We start from the raw sequence: 16,467 nt of genomic DNA on the forward strand, positions 1-16,467 counted from the left end.
AAGGTACATTTTATGATGCTAAATTATTCAATCCATGGTGAAGAAGCATCTACTGAAGAAAACAATAAAAATAATCTTATAAATATCTCATAAAAGATCTTAAATCAAGCATAAGCAGACACAACATAGTGGGTTTCATTTGAGGAAATGCAGCATGGCAAAGCTTGCTTGGTGTTCACAAAAAATAACTTTCTGGTACAGTTGGACTGCATTTTCCAGCCAGGACAGAAATAGCCAAAGTGGTAGGATTTCTTGTAATACCCTCTCATAAACAAAAAGAAGCAACCACACCCTAGAGCTAAGTAGGCCCTTGCCCTGCCTTCTGTGTTATCTCAGGTGATCATTTCTGTTGAGAAACAGTCCTCCCTGGGCCTCTTGCATTCCTACCTGTGTTGGAGCATATCAAGACTATGCCAGCTCTTTCACCTAGGCCAAGCCTCAGGATTTTTATGTAGCTGGTAACCTTGAAAGGTGTGGTGATAACATTTCCCTTTAGACAAACAACAGGTTTGCTTACTGGTTGCTACCAAAGTGATAGGTTTCTCAGGCTCGAGGTTCTTCAGGTACATCAAAAACCCAATGTGTGGATAGCATCCATTGGGGCCTACTGTGTTGCTTGGGAGAAAGGGAGAGGGGACCCGGATACCTCTGCTGAAGCTCATGTCCTTTGCTGTGCTTGCTCTGGTACTATCTTGCTCTTGTTTACTTTTAGCACTCATGGGATTGTGGCAGGTTTGTTCTTTGCCATCTTCTTGAGATTGGATTTCTTCCCTGGGAATTTCACCACTGCATAATAAATGGGTATGTACCTTTCTAGCTTCTTTTTTTTAAATTTTTTTGATGTTTGTTTATTTTTGAGAGTCAGAGGGACAGAGGACTGGCAGGGGAGGAGCAGAGAGAGAAGGAGACACAGAACAGAAGCAGGCTGCAGACTCTGAGCTGTCAGCACAGAGCCCGACACAGGGCTGGAACTCACAAACCATGAGATCATGAACTGAGCCAAAGTCAGATGCTTAACCGACTGAGACACCCAGGGAATGTCAGTCAAAACGATATTCTATGAAAAGAACTTACACATGTGGCAATAACATCCTTGTTTTCAAGTTGAGCAATGTCATATAAAATGACAGCACAGCGAGAATGTAGTTCAGGTTCATCAGAAACCAGTAGGTTGATCAGAGCTGGAATGCCTCCCGCCTCTACTATAGCATGGACTATGTTTGCATGTGTTGAGATATTACTCAATAATCCAACTGTTTTGCACTGTAATTTTATTTTGGAACATTTTAATAGATTAATTAAGGCAGGAATTGTACCTGCAATAAAGAAATCAAGAAAAAGCATGAATTATTTGTAACCATTTATAGTTAATTTATCATGATAAGATTTAAATAATGGCTGTGGTCATCGCCATATGAACAATTAGCAAATAATTCTATAACATGTTTATAAAATTATAATTTGAAACCATATGAATTCACCTGTCTGTCTTTTCCATAATTCAAGCAGCTCTCATGTTCACACGTCTGATTTTCACACAGCACACAAGCCTATTATTTCATGTTGGTAACGCTAAGCCACCTTGGAACCATGGATTTTCAGCTTCAAATGATAGATGAATAAATTCTTTGAGCCACCACATGATACAGTTCAGTTTTGGATATTTCTTTACATTTGTGTGGCAGCATTTGTACAATTATTTGAGCATTTTATTATATTTTACCTATAGTTTTTACAAACAACTGAAAAACAAAAAGTGCTGAATCTAGTAAAAAGCAACCTTAGCTTCATTAATTATAATTGGTTCAAGGATGGAAATCACTGGGCATGGTGAAAAAAGAAAATTGGCTTCAGTCGGATGTTTGTTATATCAGTTCACTGTGAAAGAAAAGAGCACACTCTGGAGACACAAGAAATGTTGGAAAATATAACTGTATAATCAGGGCTTTATTTATTTATCTACCTGAAATGATACCTCCCTCACGACTTATTTATCTATGGTTTACCTTTTGGACACAGATTTTTGTACATGTTTTTAGGAATACTAAAGGTTAGTTTTAGGGTACTACTTGTAATTTTTTTATTCATTTATTTATTCATTCAACAAATATTTATGGAGCATCTTATGTATGCCCAATATCCACATTAGAGTAGTGGATACCATATTAGACAATGAAGATAGAACATTTCCATCATTTCAGAAAGTTATATTGGAAAGCGCTATTCTCAAAACAACCAAATGAGGTAGGAATCATTTGATTAACAAGGAAATTAGGGTTATAGAGGGCGAGCAATTAACTTAAATTCTAAATGCAGAGCTAGTGACAAACCCAGGGTTGACACAAAAACTGCTATTTTTTAAAGTTTTTATCTGAATTCCAGTTAGTTAATATAGAGTGTAATGTTAGTTTCAGTTGTAAATATAGTGAATGATTTAACACTTCCATACAATACCTGGTGCTCAGCACACACACACACACACACACACACACACACACACACACACAAAACCCTGCTATTTTTTTTAATGTTTATTTATCTTTGAGAGACAGAGACAGAGACAGATTGCATTGGGGGGAGGAGCAGAGAGAGAGGGAGACACAGAATCTAAAGCAGGCTCCAGGCTCTGAGCTGTCAGCACAGAGTCCGACGTGGGGCTCGAACTCACAAACCGCGGGATCATGACGTGAGCTGAAGTCAGACGCTTAACAGACTGAGCCATCCCAGCTGCCCCATTTTAATTTAAAAAATAAATTGTGTAGGGGCGCCTGGGTGGCGCAGTCGGTTGAGCGTCCGACTTCAGCCAGGTCACGATCTCGCGGTCCGTGAGTTCGAGCCCCGCGTCAGGCTCTGGGCTGATGGCTCGGAGCCTGGAGCCTGTTTCCGATTCTGTGTCTCCCTCTCTCTCTGCCCCTCCCCCGTTCATGCTCTGTCTCTCTCTGTCCCAAAAATAAGTAAAAAACGTTGAAAAAAAAAATTAAAAACAACAACAACAAAAAAAAAATAAATAAATAAATAAATAAATAGTGTAAATACAGAATAGGGATAATTTCTAATTGAAAGTAAATATAAAATGTAGTACAGTAATTTAGTATCATTTTTAAGTTTACAAAGTTTTAGAGAAGTAGAATTTATATAGTTTTTTGATTGTGTGCAGTTTCCACATGAGCAATAAAATATAAGTTTGTCAGAGAAAGACAAATACCATATGATCTCACTTATATGTAGAATCTAAAAAATAAAACAAACAAAAAGTAGAATCAGACCTATAAATACAAGGCCAAACTGATGGTTCCCAGAGGGGAAGGGGGTGGAGACATGGGTAAAATGGGTAAAGGTGTGAGTGAGTGACACAGACTTCCGGTTATGGAATGAATATGTCACAGGAATAAAAGCCACAGCGTAGGGAATTTAGTCAATGGTATTGTAATAGCATTGCACAATGACAGACGGTAGCTACACTTGTGGTAAGTATAGCATAATGTATAGAGTTGTTGAATCACTATGTTGTACACCTGAAACTAATGTAACACTGTGTGTCAACTATACTCGAATTAAAAATTTTACATATATCGTCAGGTAAAGGTAATAACCTTGGAAAAAAGAAAAATAGAAACTTAAAATCAACTAAAAAGTTTTCTCTACAATTAAAAATAGATTTTAAACCGATTGAATATAATTATAGCTCTACATAAAATAGTGTAAGCAAAAGACAGTAAATGGATTTTACGTCACCTGCATCCAAAATATATTTCCAGTATCCAGCATTTGCTAAGCAAATTACTTCCAAGGACATCACAGCCATCATCCTTCGTTTATAGCTTTCACACTGCAACATTCCTGGTAAGCATTCAACAGAAAAACGCATATTGTAATTTTAGAAGAGGGAAGGGAATGATTGATCTGCTTCTGTATAGGCCAAGTGAAGCTGTGAGTTGAGATAACGACCATTACACCAAATGCATTCATTAAATTCCCTCTGTGCATGGCCTTCTGAGGGGTGCTGAACAGGTTGCAAATGCCCATAATGTCTGAGGTTTATAATCTATACAGTTAGTAGAAAAATTCTGAAATGTTTAATACTTGGTCTGAATGACTTGATTGACTGGTCATATGGTTCAAATTTACTTGGGAAACAGTACACTTCTCTCTTGCCTGAAATCAGTTGTTCAATAAAATTTAAGCGTAAGCTTTCAAGAATGGCAAAGTAAACTACATTATTGTCAATAAAAATTTAATATCTATTAAAGCACATAGGAAGCTTTATACATTTCCTGAGTATGAAGAAGATAACTTCAAAAAATCCTAAATGCATTTATACTCTAAATTCATGTGGAGGTAATGCAAATAAACATATATCCTTCTAAACGTCTATCGTACAAGAAGAAGCCACATAGAAGTATCCTTTTCTGGTCTCTCTTTACCCTCCTCTTTTCTGAGTTCATCTCTCCAGATATAACCACTTTGGACTTTCAATATACCTCCATATTTCTAAATGCTTATATACACTATGACCATTTGCTCTGTCAATTTTGGACATCATCGACTGACTTCATGTTATGGTAAATGAGAAGTTAGCTCTTCCACCACTCTGCTGCCACCCCCTCTCCCTCCCCTTCCCCACATTTATAGTATTTAGTTAAATGAATATTCCATACTTATTATAATGCCTATGCAGGTATTATTCACAGGTAAGCATTGCAGCGTACTACAGTTTTGTCCTCTTTCTTACTTTTGTCTTTCTTGGGAACCTTATTTTATTCCATCTGCCTAGTTTTTCTTTGTACCTGTCGGTAATTCCTCCCACATCCCTTTGGCCCGGGTACACAGTTTCCATTAGGGGACTTCATTTGCTGTCATCTTTGAAATCACCTTTGCTTTTCTCTTGGTGCAGACTCCCAGTTTCCTGTTTGTTGAGGAGCATTCCTGCCTTGGCATCTGTCGGTCTTTCTGGCCTAGCCTGGTGCTCTCAGTCAGAGTGCCTAGTGAGGATTTATGGTGTAAGTCTGAGAGGTCCTCAGATTTCCCACTGTCAGCTTGGGATGATTTGTCTAGTCTGCTAAATTCTAAGACTTGCCTGTTTCCAACATTTTATTGCTATTTTCTCCTTTCCTGTTTTCTCTTGAAAGCTTATTTCCTGCTGTTGCTGATGTTATTAGTTAAATTCTGTGTAATTTAAGTGGGGTTTTGAAGGATAGTAAAATCAGATTTGTGCATTCAATTGACCTAGAGACCCTTATCCTTATAATATTTCAGGCTAGACCAAACAAAAATCTGGAGCAACATCTCAAGCAAAAATTTTCATAAAACATATATCAATATATGAGGGAAAATGTCGCTGAATCTATGTTTTATTTATTTATTTTATTTTATTTTATTTTATTTTATTTTATTTTATTTTATTTTATTTTAGAGTATGCACACACACGCATGCAAGCCAGGGAGGGGCAGAGAAAGAGGGAGAGGGAGAATCTTAAGCAGGCTCCACACTCAGCATGGAGCCTGATATAGGGCCTGATCTCATCACCCTGAGATCAGGACCTGAGCCAAAATCAAGGATCTGACACTTAACCAACTGAGCCACCCAGGCGCCCCTGAATCTGTCTTTTAAATTAGGAAGGAATAAATTGGAGGGAGTTTTCTTCACTTTAATTAATTTTCTTCCTCTTTCCTTGTTTTTTGCTTGTTTTAATTTGCTTTTTTGACAGAAAGGAGGATAGATGGACTTTTGGAGGAAGTTGGAAAATAAAAATAAATATAATTGTGTAAAGTACAGTGTGAGTTATTATTCTTTGATTTTAATTTAGAAATAAAAGTACTTTTGAACACACAAAATATAGTTCAGTATTATTTGTATTCTTGCTTTTAACTAAACAGTTTTTGATTTTAACTGCTTAAAATATGATGCATGTATTATTTTATTTGCTCTATTTCAGAGTATCAATGATTAAGCTGAATAATAATCAGAACATTTATTTATAAAGAGATTATGTGTTGTGCACTCACCTACCAAAGTTTTCCAAACCGGAAGTTCAGGAATATTTAACTCTATTATATGCTTGAGAACCTCTGTATGAAAGGTTAGCACTGATAAATGAATTATATTGTTTCCTTTAATATCTGTTTTTCTCCAGTTAGCACCAAGAGAAAATAGGTATTGAATAGTGTCCAGTGCTCCTGAAGTGGCAGCAAGCAACAGTGGAGTACACTGATTCCTAAAAATCAAGGAACATATTATGATAATCAAGCACACGTATAGTGTCAAATTTACTTCTTGCGAAGCCGTCCACATTGCTGTTGGAGGAAGGCTGATTTATATTGATTCATATCATCACCTTCTCTTCAGTACATGGTATTATTCTACATATTCCACATATAAATAGATTTGCCTCCCTTGCCTTGGCTGTCCTTAGTATTTGCCCCTACTTTTCCTCCCAACTTAATTATCACACCTTAGAATTTGTTTAGAAGTTGATAACGCTCAAAGTTCTTAGAATACACCACCTCATCTAATCCTTACAACTCTATGAGCGAAGGAAACAGCAAGGCAAGTATCATCAACCCATTGTACACATTGTGAAACTGAGCCCAGGGAGTGTTCCAAGCCACTTCTTTATTCTTCATGTCCAGTTCTCAAATCCCAGCTTCCTCATCATGGCAGAAACTAACAGATTTTCTCAAAAATCTCACTATCTGCTTCTTAGATACTGAAGATCTTTGGTTGGGCACATGACTGTCCAGCCAAATATTACATCCCAGCTTCCTTTATGGATACCTATTGGCCAATGACTAAGTTTGGCCAATGTGATGTTAGTAGAACTGACCTGGGCAATTCCCTAAAGAGAAAAGGAATGTGCCACTACTTTGCATTTCTGTTTCTCTTCATGGCTAAAATACAGGCATAACGATGAAAGCAAGAGTAGGCATTTTGAATCAGGATATGGAAGCCACATGTGAAGAAGCAACAGGAGGAAGGTTACATGTGTAGCTTGTTTAAACTACAATATTTTGGCATATGTTTGTCACAGTGGCTTTGATTGTATCTTAACAGATCTACTCACTAGCAGTGTGACCTTAAGCAAATTGGGTTATTGTCTTCATCTGTCGAGGAATGAGGATAACAACACTCAGCTCACAGTGTTAGTGTAAGGGATGAATAAGGTGCTTAGCACAGTCTCGATACATAGTTTCCCTCTCATTCTCTTTTCACTGTCACATGCCTACTTTTTATCCTTATACCCATGCCTCTCTCTTTGTGAAGCCCTCTTTCTCTTGCTGCCTGTCCTTGAACTTTCTTTCACCTTTGCCCAGTTAGCCCCCAAACTCTCTCTCTCCTCTATCTCATTTTCCCTGGTTCCCAGAGAAACTCTTGTCTTTTATGAGTAAACATCTCTTCACTTTCTCCCTTTTGTTCTTCAGTAAGACTGTTCTATTGCTTTATTTATCCTATTCAGTGGTAGGAATAAAGATTACTTCTACTTTAACACTATCACTCTGATTTTCCTCATGAAAAGCATACTACCCAATAAATTGTATTTCTCTTTTCAGGTCCATATTGCCATTCCCCCTGCCCTGCAGGGTGCTCTTCCAGCATCTTAGCTCCTGAACTGCCTCACCAACATGCCCCTTGGATTGTGACTTTAACATCCATGCTAATTACCATCTGTGTTCTGATCTCTCAGTTCCTTGTCATACCTTCATTTGGGCTCCATATTCATACACACCTGCATGGTCGCACTCTTCATTAGCTCCACACAGATCCCAACCTCGGTAATTGTCCTCTCTATGAACCCTTTCCTTTTTCCTTATGTTCACAGATAGCTTCTTACTTCCACCTCTGATATCCAATTGTTTGAGCTTTTACAACCCACTAATCATTGTGCCGCTCCACTCAAAGACATTGTCACAATATGACTGAGCAGAGCTGATTCGGGTCTCTATATTCCATGGCTCTTTCCAGAGTCTCTTAGAGAAACTATTAGCCAGAGACCATTGTTTCCTGAAAGCTTTCTTTACATACATCTTTGCCCCAACCTAGAGGGAGGATTAGTTTCTTCACTTAATCATAATGGCCAGGTTATCTGAAGACCCAGAAATATCTGAATGAAACTATGCCTAAATCATGTTCAGATTCAAAATGATAACTTTGTGTTTCAATTATAACCAAGAATGTACCCTTCAGGAGAAGTTACACCTCCATCTTAAAGTTTGGTCCTCTGCTAAATTATGAAAGAGAATTGTGAAATAGAAGCTAAATTGTGAAATTGTATTTGGGGTGTTTCTCTATTTCAAAGTTATTTTCTTCTTCTTAAAAAAAAAAAACGTTTTTTAAGATTTTATTTTTAAGTAATCTCTATACCCAATGTGGAGCTTGAACTCACAACCCCGAGATCAAGAGTCACATGCTCCACCAAATGAGCCAGCCAGGTGCCCCCATAGTTATTTTCTTCTTTTTAATGTGTTTCTCTTCTGTATACCATTAGATGTTTCTCCTGTTATCTGAGGCCTATCCACATTGGTCTGGATAATCTGGTAATCTACAGCCTTTGATAATCTTGTGCTGTTTCCTGGTTGGGTAGATTCCAATTTAGAGCAACTTTTCTCCTCCTTAGTCTCAGGCTTCTTCCAGAGCACTAAGTAATAACCTGATAAACTGCTCTGTGGAACCAAACCACTAATAAAAGTTTAGCAAAAACTTCCTAGGGTTTACTTCTTATTCTTTCAGATAGCATGGATAGGTCAATGGCAGTTCTCTCTTTATACATTGTAGACGTAAGTGGTAGATGAAGAAGATAGGGACCAGAGGGTAAGCCTTACATAGCCTTTCACATGGATCATATCAACCGTTCCTTTTACTGTCATTGTTTGGGGCAAGCCATGAAAGCAGAGGTTTATGTTTTTACAAATGCTTAATAACTTACTCAGCTGTCGCCTCTGCTTCTATCAAACTAGGATCCTTCCTGCAGAGAGCAATGATGATGCCAATATTGTCATAGAAAGCAGCAAAGTGAATCGGCATCCAACCTCTTTTTTCAGAAAGTGTGTAATCAGCTTTGAAACAGAGTAGACAGATGGTTGTTTCCAGTGAGCAAGCCTGTGCAGCCAGGTGTAGAGGTGTTGGACCTAAAATGTATGGACAATTATTTAGGCGGTCAAGGTCTAAAATGTCCATCTAAAAACATATCTTTTTGATATCCATCTGTGGAGCTTTTTAGTGCTTATCTGGAGCTTTTATATCATAAAAGATAAGCAAGATAAGCATTAAAAAGTATCATTTTAGGCAATTCTAGATTTCTTTAATTAAGGATGTCTGACCATTAAAAATTAGTACTTCTTTATAAATGAAGAACAAATAACATTGAAAATATTAAATATTTGAAAAATTCAGTCAATGTGTAAAATAGTTTTGTGATATCAAATAAGCTATTTCTTGTTTATTTTCCATTTTACTTAAATGTTTTGTAGTAAGAGGTAAAATCCTTTGAAATTCAAAGAAAAATATGTTCACAAAAGCCCTCCATGTCACTAAATCCAGTGGGTGTTTTTCAATTCTCATCTTACCTCTCAACAGTAAGGTTCTTCCTCTTTAAAATGTTTTTTCTCCCCCTTGGCTTTTGTGATACCATAACCTCCTATTTTTCTCCTACCTCTCTGGCTACTCCTTTAGAGTCTCCTCTGGGACGTTCTCATTATCCCGATGCCTACATGAGCCTTAGGGCTCTGTCTCTGGCCTTTTTATCTTCGCAGTGACTTCATTTACCACCTATAAGTCGGTGACTCCCAGGATTATGTCTCTAGATTTGTTTCTTCTCCAAGCTCCACATCTTTATCTCTAACCTCTTATGAGGTGTCTCCACACACCACATCAAACTTAACATGTTCTGAATTGAACTCCCCTCCAAACCTGGTCCTCTTTCACTGCTGCCTAAGTCAGTGAAGGATATCACTATCCAGCCAGTTCTACAAACCAGACACCTGAAAGACTTCTTAGTTTCTCCTCATTTCATCTCCATAACCAGTCCATTGCCAAGACTAAATATCTCTAGAACTTATCTTTATTGCCACCACCTCCCCACTCCAAGCCGCCCAACTGGTACCCCACCTTGTTCTTGCCCTTCGCCAATCCATTATTTCAAAATATAAATCTGATCTTTTTACCTCCTTGCTTAAAACGCTTCAGAGGTTTCAAAACATCATCGATCATGAATACAGGAAAAGGATCCACTGGTTCCAATTCACCTGAACCAACAGCTACCTCCCTCACCCCAAAACACAACTTGTTCTCTTCATCTGGGCCTGCTTCTTCTCTTCAAATGTGGGGTAATCAGCCACACGACCCAGCTTGCCCAGGAAAGTACTCATCTATGCCTGTTGCCTGAGCATAATGATTAACAGTGCCTCTTCCATTTTCAAGTCTCCCTTATTTGGATGATGAATGATCCAGTCACCTTGGGCTATTCCTGCTGTCTGAGAGCTTCCTTCTCCCACACGCTTTTCTGACCAGGGTCCAGCTAACTCCTATTTCTCAGCCTAAATGGTAATTCCTCAGTGAAGCACTGGTTTTCTCCCAACTCAGACACTTCCAATGACCTCTGGCCTGCCTTATTCATGTAAGCTTTACATCACAGCCTTTGGTAATCTACAGTATTTGCTCTGATCTATCTACCTAAGGTCGCTGCTTAGTCTTCCAGTTTCTGGTCAGGCATGGAAGGTGCATAAATCATCACTATGTCCTAAGAGCAAGTAAAAAGTTTAAACGGACTGAAAAATCAACAACGCTTCTTAGATCCGATAGAGAAGTGAGGTCTCAGGGCAAAAACGCTGCCTCCAAAAATGAAGATATGGACAGGCCGATACAGAGAATCAAAATTTACTGAAAAGAAACTTCCACAAGAACCAGTGAGTAGTAAAGCCCCCTGGGCCCTTCCAGCCAACCAAGTAGTCTTTAAGCTTTAGCAATCACCCTTACTTAGCCCATGTGAGTGATTGCCATTTCTTCGTAATCTATAGATCATGCATTCTTTCTTAGAAAAAACAGAGGCTTCTGCACATCACAAAACAGAAATCAGACCCTCCTGTACAACCCCTGAGCAGTTAGGAACCAGACCCCTTTGCACAACTACCTTGCACAACCTTCAAGCACTGAGGTAACATCTGTCACTAACACCATTGTGTCTGTGTGTAATTAAGAACTTTTATGGACAATTGTAGTTGATTTACTGATTAACTGCCATAGACTCCTTAAAAAAAAATCCCTGGGTGAGGCAGAAACCTCAGAGTTGGCCTTGGGGGACAAGAGTCTGCTTTCTTAGTGGCAGGCCTCCTGAATAAAGCTCAGATTCCTTTTCAATCAAAACTGTCTCTGAGTATTGGCTTTTTTTTTTTTCCTTTAAGCTTATTTACTTATTTTGAGAGAGAGAGAGAGAGAGAGAGAGAGAGCGAGAGAGAGAGAATCCCAAGCAGGCTCCATACTGTCAGCATGGAGCCCGATGTGTGGCTGGAACTCACAAGCCCTAAAATCATGACACAGCCCAAACCAAGAGTCAGATGCTTAACCAACTGAGCCACCCAGGTGCCCCTCAAGTATTGGCTTTTCGAGCAGCAGGCAGCTGAACTTGGGTTTCAGTAACAGTAGGGAAATCTGAACTATAATTGACGAATTGCTGGCAGCTCATTGTGATAAGTCTGAGAGTTTAAAACTCTGGGGGCCCCAGTCCCAGGAGGCCCCCATGCTTTAGTGAGTTTTAACTCCTGGAGTTTGACCAGGATCTCACAATGGATATTGGAGAAAAATCCCCTCATGCTTCTAGCAGGGGGAGGCAAAAAGGAACCATTTTGAGATATAGCAGAGCATTCCATTTTCCTTAACAAGGCTTGGCCTCAGGAGAAACTGTTATACCAGAGCCTAACCTGCTGGGTTTTATCAGAACCTGACCTACCTAGGGGAAGGGAAATACCCAACTCTAGCCACTCTTCATCCATCCTGACACAGCTAAGGTCAGGGAGAGGACTAACAAAGACATGTGAAGTTCACAGTCCAGGAGCACAGGCTCTCACAAAAGACTGAGACCTAATCATAGGACTATAGAATATGTTGGTTTATTTCAGTCAATGAAAGGCTGTTGGTTGCTCTCAGCAAGAGAAACACCAAGGGGCACCTGGGTAGTGCAGTTGGTTAAATATCTGACTCTTGGTTTCAGCTCAGGTCATGATCTCATGGTTTGTGGGTTTGAGCCCCACATGGGGCTCTGTGCTGAGGGTGTAGAGCTGCTTGGATTCTCTATCTCCCTTTCCCTCTGCCCCTCCCCTGCTTGTTCTCTCGCTCTCTCTCTCAAAATAAATAAATAAACTTAAAAAAATCAAGATGACCTCAACATTTTTTTTGTTTTTTTAAACACACACACACACACACACACACACACACACAGAAGTCTCCCCACTCACCCTCTCCTTCTCCTCTCCACCTCCCTCCAAAAAACATTTCAGCACAATCCAGGGGCAGGAGTACTATCCTATATCCCCCTCTTACTACTTGAAATTGTGTTTAATAGAAATGCTGAATCTTGGCACCCACCCAGGCTGCTAAAATAGAATCTTCATTTTAACAAGATCCCTGGATGATTCCTTTGTACTTGAAAGTTTATCCCAGAATAGTAGGATGAAGTGCCCTCCCCACAACATCTGCAATGTCTGATGACATTTTTGTTTGTAAGACCTGGGGTGGAGGTTGCTGCATTTAGTGGGTAGAGAAGTCAGGGATACTACAAAACATTTGGTAGTGCACAGGAAAGCCCCCAACAACAAAGAATTATCCAGCTCACAATGTCAACAGTGCTGAGGATGAGAAACACTGGCCTAAGACATACTAGAATTAGGGAAGTTCTGGAGGGGCTTATGTTGTCTGAAGAAACTATTGTCTGGTTGAAAACCCTCATCTAGGGGTTAATATACAGAATATATAAAGAACATATACAACTTAATACCAAGAAAACAAATAATCCAATCTAAAAATGGGCAGAAGACATGAACAGATATTTCTCCAAAGAAGACATACAGACGGCCAAAAGACACATGAAAAGATGCTCAACATCAGTAATTATGGGGGAAATGCAAATGAAAACCACAATGGACATTCCTCAAAAAATTAAAAATAGAATTACCATATAATACAGTTTTCACACTACAGGGTATTTACCCAAAGAATTCAAAAACACTAATTCAAAAGTATGCATGCATCCCTATGTTTATTGCAGCATTATATACAATAGCCAAAATATGGAAGCAGCCCAAGTCTCCACTGATAGATGAATGGGTAAAGAATATGTGGTATGCATATACAGTAAAACCTTGGATTGGGAGTAACTTGTTCCGTGAGTGTTCCACAAGACAAGCAAACATTTCTAGTAAATTTTAATTTGATAAACAAGTGATGTGTTGCAATACGAGTAGTATGTGATGTCAAATATCACATGATCACAACTAAGCCAATGGTTCTCTCTCGTTCTCTCTCTCTCTCTCTCCCTCTGTGGGATTGTGGGTGATCATCTCCCATGCTCGGATGTTCAGTCTCAGGCTGCAGTGTTTGGCAGAAATCAGTGATTTTTCAGAACGTTGGAAGGTGCCCACAACTGGCACCAGTGTATTTTTTTGTCACTTCAAAGCACCTATGGACAGTCCTTTGCTTTTCCATCCAATAGTAAGCTTATGGATACTTTGCTTCATTCTAGGTCAGCCTGCCTGCAGATATAGACCCTTTCCTCTGCTGCCTTATTGCCAGTTACATTAAATACAGTATATGACAAGTTTATTAATACTGTACTATATTCAACATCTGTGTAAGCATATACAATGGTCCCCGTGCGGAAAAATGTTGAAAAGAAAGGCGGTAAGAAGGAGATGATTGTGGTGGAAGTTAAGAAGGAAATCATCGCGGGGCTCCTGGGTGGCTTGGTTGGTTGAGCGTCCGACTTCAGCTCAGGTCATGATCTCATGGTCCGTGAGTTCGAGCCCCGCGTCGGGCTCTGTGCTGACAGCTCAGAGCCTGGAGCCTGTTTCAGATTCTGTGTCTCCCTCTCTCTCTGCCCCTCCCCTGTTCATGCTCTGTCTCTCTCTGTCTCAAAAATAAATGAACATTAAAAAAAAAATTTAAAAAAAAGAAGGAAATCATCGAAAAGTACGAATGAGGTATGTGAGTGGCCAAAATTGTAAGATTTTATAAGAAGTCTATGCCTGCATCTCATGTGAACAGGAAGAGAAAAAGGCAGAGGAATCCCTCACTTCAAATGAGATTAGGGAGATGTGTAAAGTGTTGGAAACAGTGCAAAATTATGTAGAAAAACACCACCTGAATAAGGCTGTAAGAGTACCAGCGATGAATCTGTTTAACAACAATGCAACGTCACATTTCCACAAAATTCTCAAAGGAGGCAAAATCAAGTGTCATTGGATAGGTTCCTTGTTAAAGTTGCATGGAAAGAAAAAGATTTCATTGAGTCAATAGATAGCAGTGATTCCATTAGTGATGGTAAAAGTTGTCCTACACAATAACTTTCCTCTCTCTTATCTCGCTTACACCAGCCACGATGGTTTTCAAACTAAGTGCAGGTTAATTTTATATTTTCTTTATTATTTTGTATTATATTACAGTATTGTAATCATTTTTGTATGAATATTTTTGGGTTGTGGAAAAATCATCTGAGTTTCCATTATTTCTTATGGGGAAATTTGCTTTTATATACAACTGCTTTGGATTACGAGCATGGTTCCAAAATGAATTATGTTTGCAAACCAAGGTTTTACTGTATACACAATGGAATACTATTCAGCCAGAAAAAGGAATGAAATCTTGCCATTTGCAACAACATGGATGGATTTAGAGGATATAATGCAAAGTGAAATTAGTAGATCGGAGAAACACAAGTACCATATGACTTCTCTCATACGTGGAATTTAAGAAACAAAACAAAGGAAAAAAGAGACAAAAGATAGACTCATATATTCAGAACAAACTGGTGGTTACAAGAGGGGATGTGGGGGGGGGGGATGGGTGAAATAGGTGATGGAGACTAAAGAGTACACTTATCATGATGAGCACTGAGTAATGTATAGAACTGTAGAATCACTGTATTGTACACCTGAAACTAATATAACACTGTACATTAAGTATACTGGAATTTTAAAAAAGATGTTAAACTCTCGACATGGAAGAATGGCTAAATCATGCTAGGATTCACCACTTTCATGTCAGGTTCATTGTGTTGCTAGCTGAATATTCTGGGGATAAATCAAGCTGAAGTTGGTTGTCGTTGATCTATTAAACATGCCTAAAACCTGAAAGAAAAAAAAAAAAACCCTCCTTGAATTATCCTATATAGAGTATGAAGGTATATAGTCTTTTAGATATAGATATGGAAGGTACACCCTTTAAAAATTTTTCTGATTTTCCATATTGAATACTTAGGTCAAGGGCACCTGAGTTGAATGACTCTGTCAGTTAAGTGTCTGACTCTTGATTTCTGCTCCAGTCATGATCTGTTTGTGAGATGGAGCCCTGTGTCCAGCTCTGTGCTGAAAGCGAGAAGCCTGCTTAGGATCCTTTCTCTCTCCCTCTCTCTCAGCACCAGACGCCCCCCCCTCCCCCCCCCACACACACTGAATAAACATTTAACAAAAACTACTTAGGTAAAATCTCTCGCCTCAGTCAAGAATGCCTCATTCCTCAGTCCTCATAAATTGTTACTGTCACTAGGTGGCAGCATATCTAAATAATATTAACTGCTTTTTTTTTTTTTTTTTTTGGCATAAAAACTACTTTGGGGATTGATTTTTAAAAAATAAGTAGAGGTAACTGTAAATTCCACAGTAAAAAAAAGAAAAAAGAAAAAAAAAACAAGACTTAAGAGGAATATGGATAAACAACCATGGGTAGAAAAAATTCAGACTTCAAAATATATAGAAAATATCATTATGTGACATTTTCATGTAACAGAACATTTTGGAGATTATATACTATAGAAGAGTTTTAATACATGCAATATCCTTTTCAAATGCACCAAATATTTTATTTATATCTTACCATTTCTTTCTTTTTTCACATCCATTTTTGATGACTCTGTTTTAAAGGGGAATACACACAGAAGTACGATTACTAACATATATGAGTTCCCTAGATTAGTCAAAATAGATTCATATGAATAAGAATACAATTGCTATATTTAGATATCAACGACAGGATTGAGTGGAGGTTTTGGTCAAGCCATCTGGGCTTGGTGCACACAGCCGGCATCATGGCAGAGCAGACCTGGAATGCTGCATCTCTAGAGTCTGGTCAAAACTGACAGTTGGTGCAGTTTTGTGTTGGGTAAGTCATCGTATGTGGATGTTGCCAGTAGAGTTATACATTTTCTGTATGTCAAAATCTATCCAATTCTTAGCAAATGGAAATCCAAGCAGTCACAGGATGAATGA

General features: G+C 38.7%; 1 protein-coding gene across 3 annotated transcripts in view; it reads right to left on the minus strand.

Annotated features, from left to right (window-relative positions):
• Window positions 1–16,467, minus strand: part of ANKAR (ankyrin and armadillo repeat containing) — a 72,278-nt gene that overhangs the window by 34,061 nt on the left and 21,750 nt on the right. For all 3 annotated transcript variants that reach the window (XM_060622354.3, XM_060622351.3, XM_060622352.3), the window contains 5 exons: window positions 16,076–16,111; window positions 8,922–9,123; window positions 6,007–6,215; window positions 3,736–3,840; window positions 1,075–1,316 (listed from right to left, as the gene is read on the minus strand). In XM_060622354.3, coding sequence (XP_060478337.1) covers window positions 1,075–1,316; window positions 3,736–3,840; window positions 6,007–6,215; window positions 8,922–9,123; window positions 16,076–16,111 — 794 coding nt within the window. The remainder of the gene's footprint in view (window positions 1–1,074; window positions 1,317–3,735; window positions 3,841–6,006; window positions 6,216–8,921; window positions 9,124–16,075; window positions 16,112–16,467) is intronic.

The sequence above is a fragment of the Panthera onca genome, chromosome C1 (assembly GCF_046562875.1).
Source record: "Panthera onca isolate mPanOnc1 chromosome C1, mPanOnc1 haplotype 2, whole genome shotgun sequence".
Lineage (NCBI taxonomy): Eukaryota > Metazoa > Chordata > Mammalia > Carnivora > Felidae > Panthera > Panthera onca.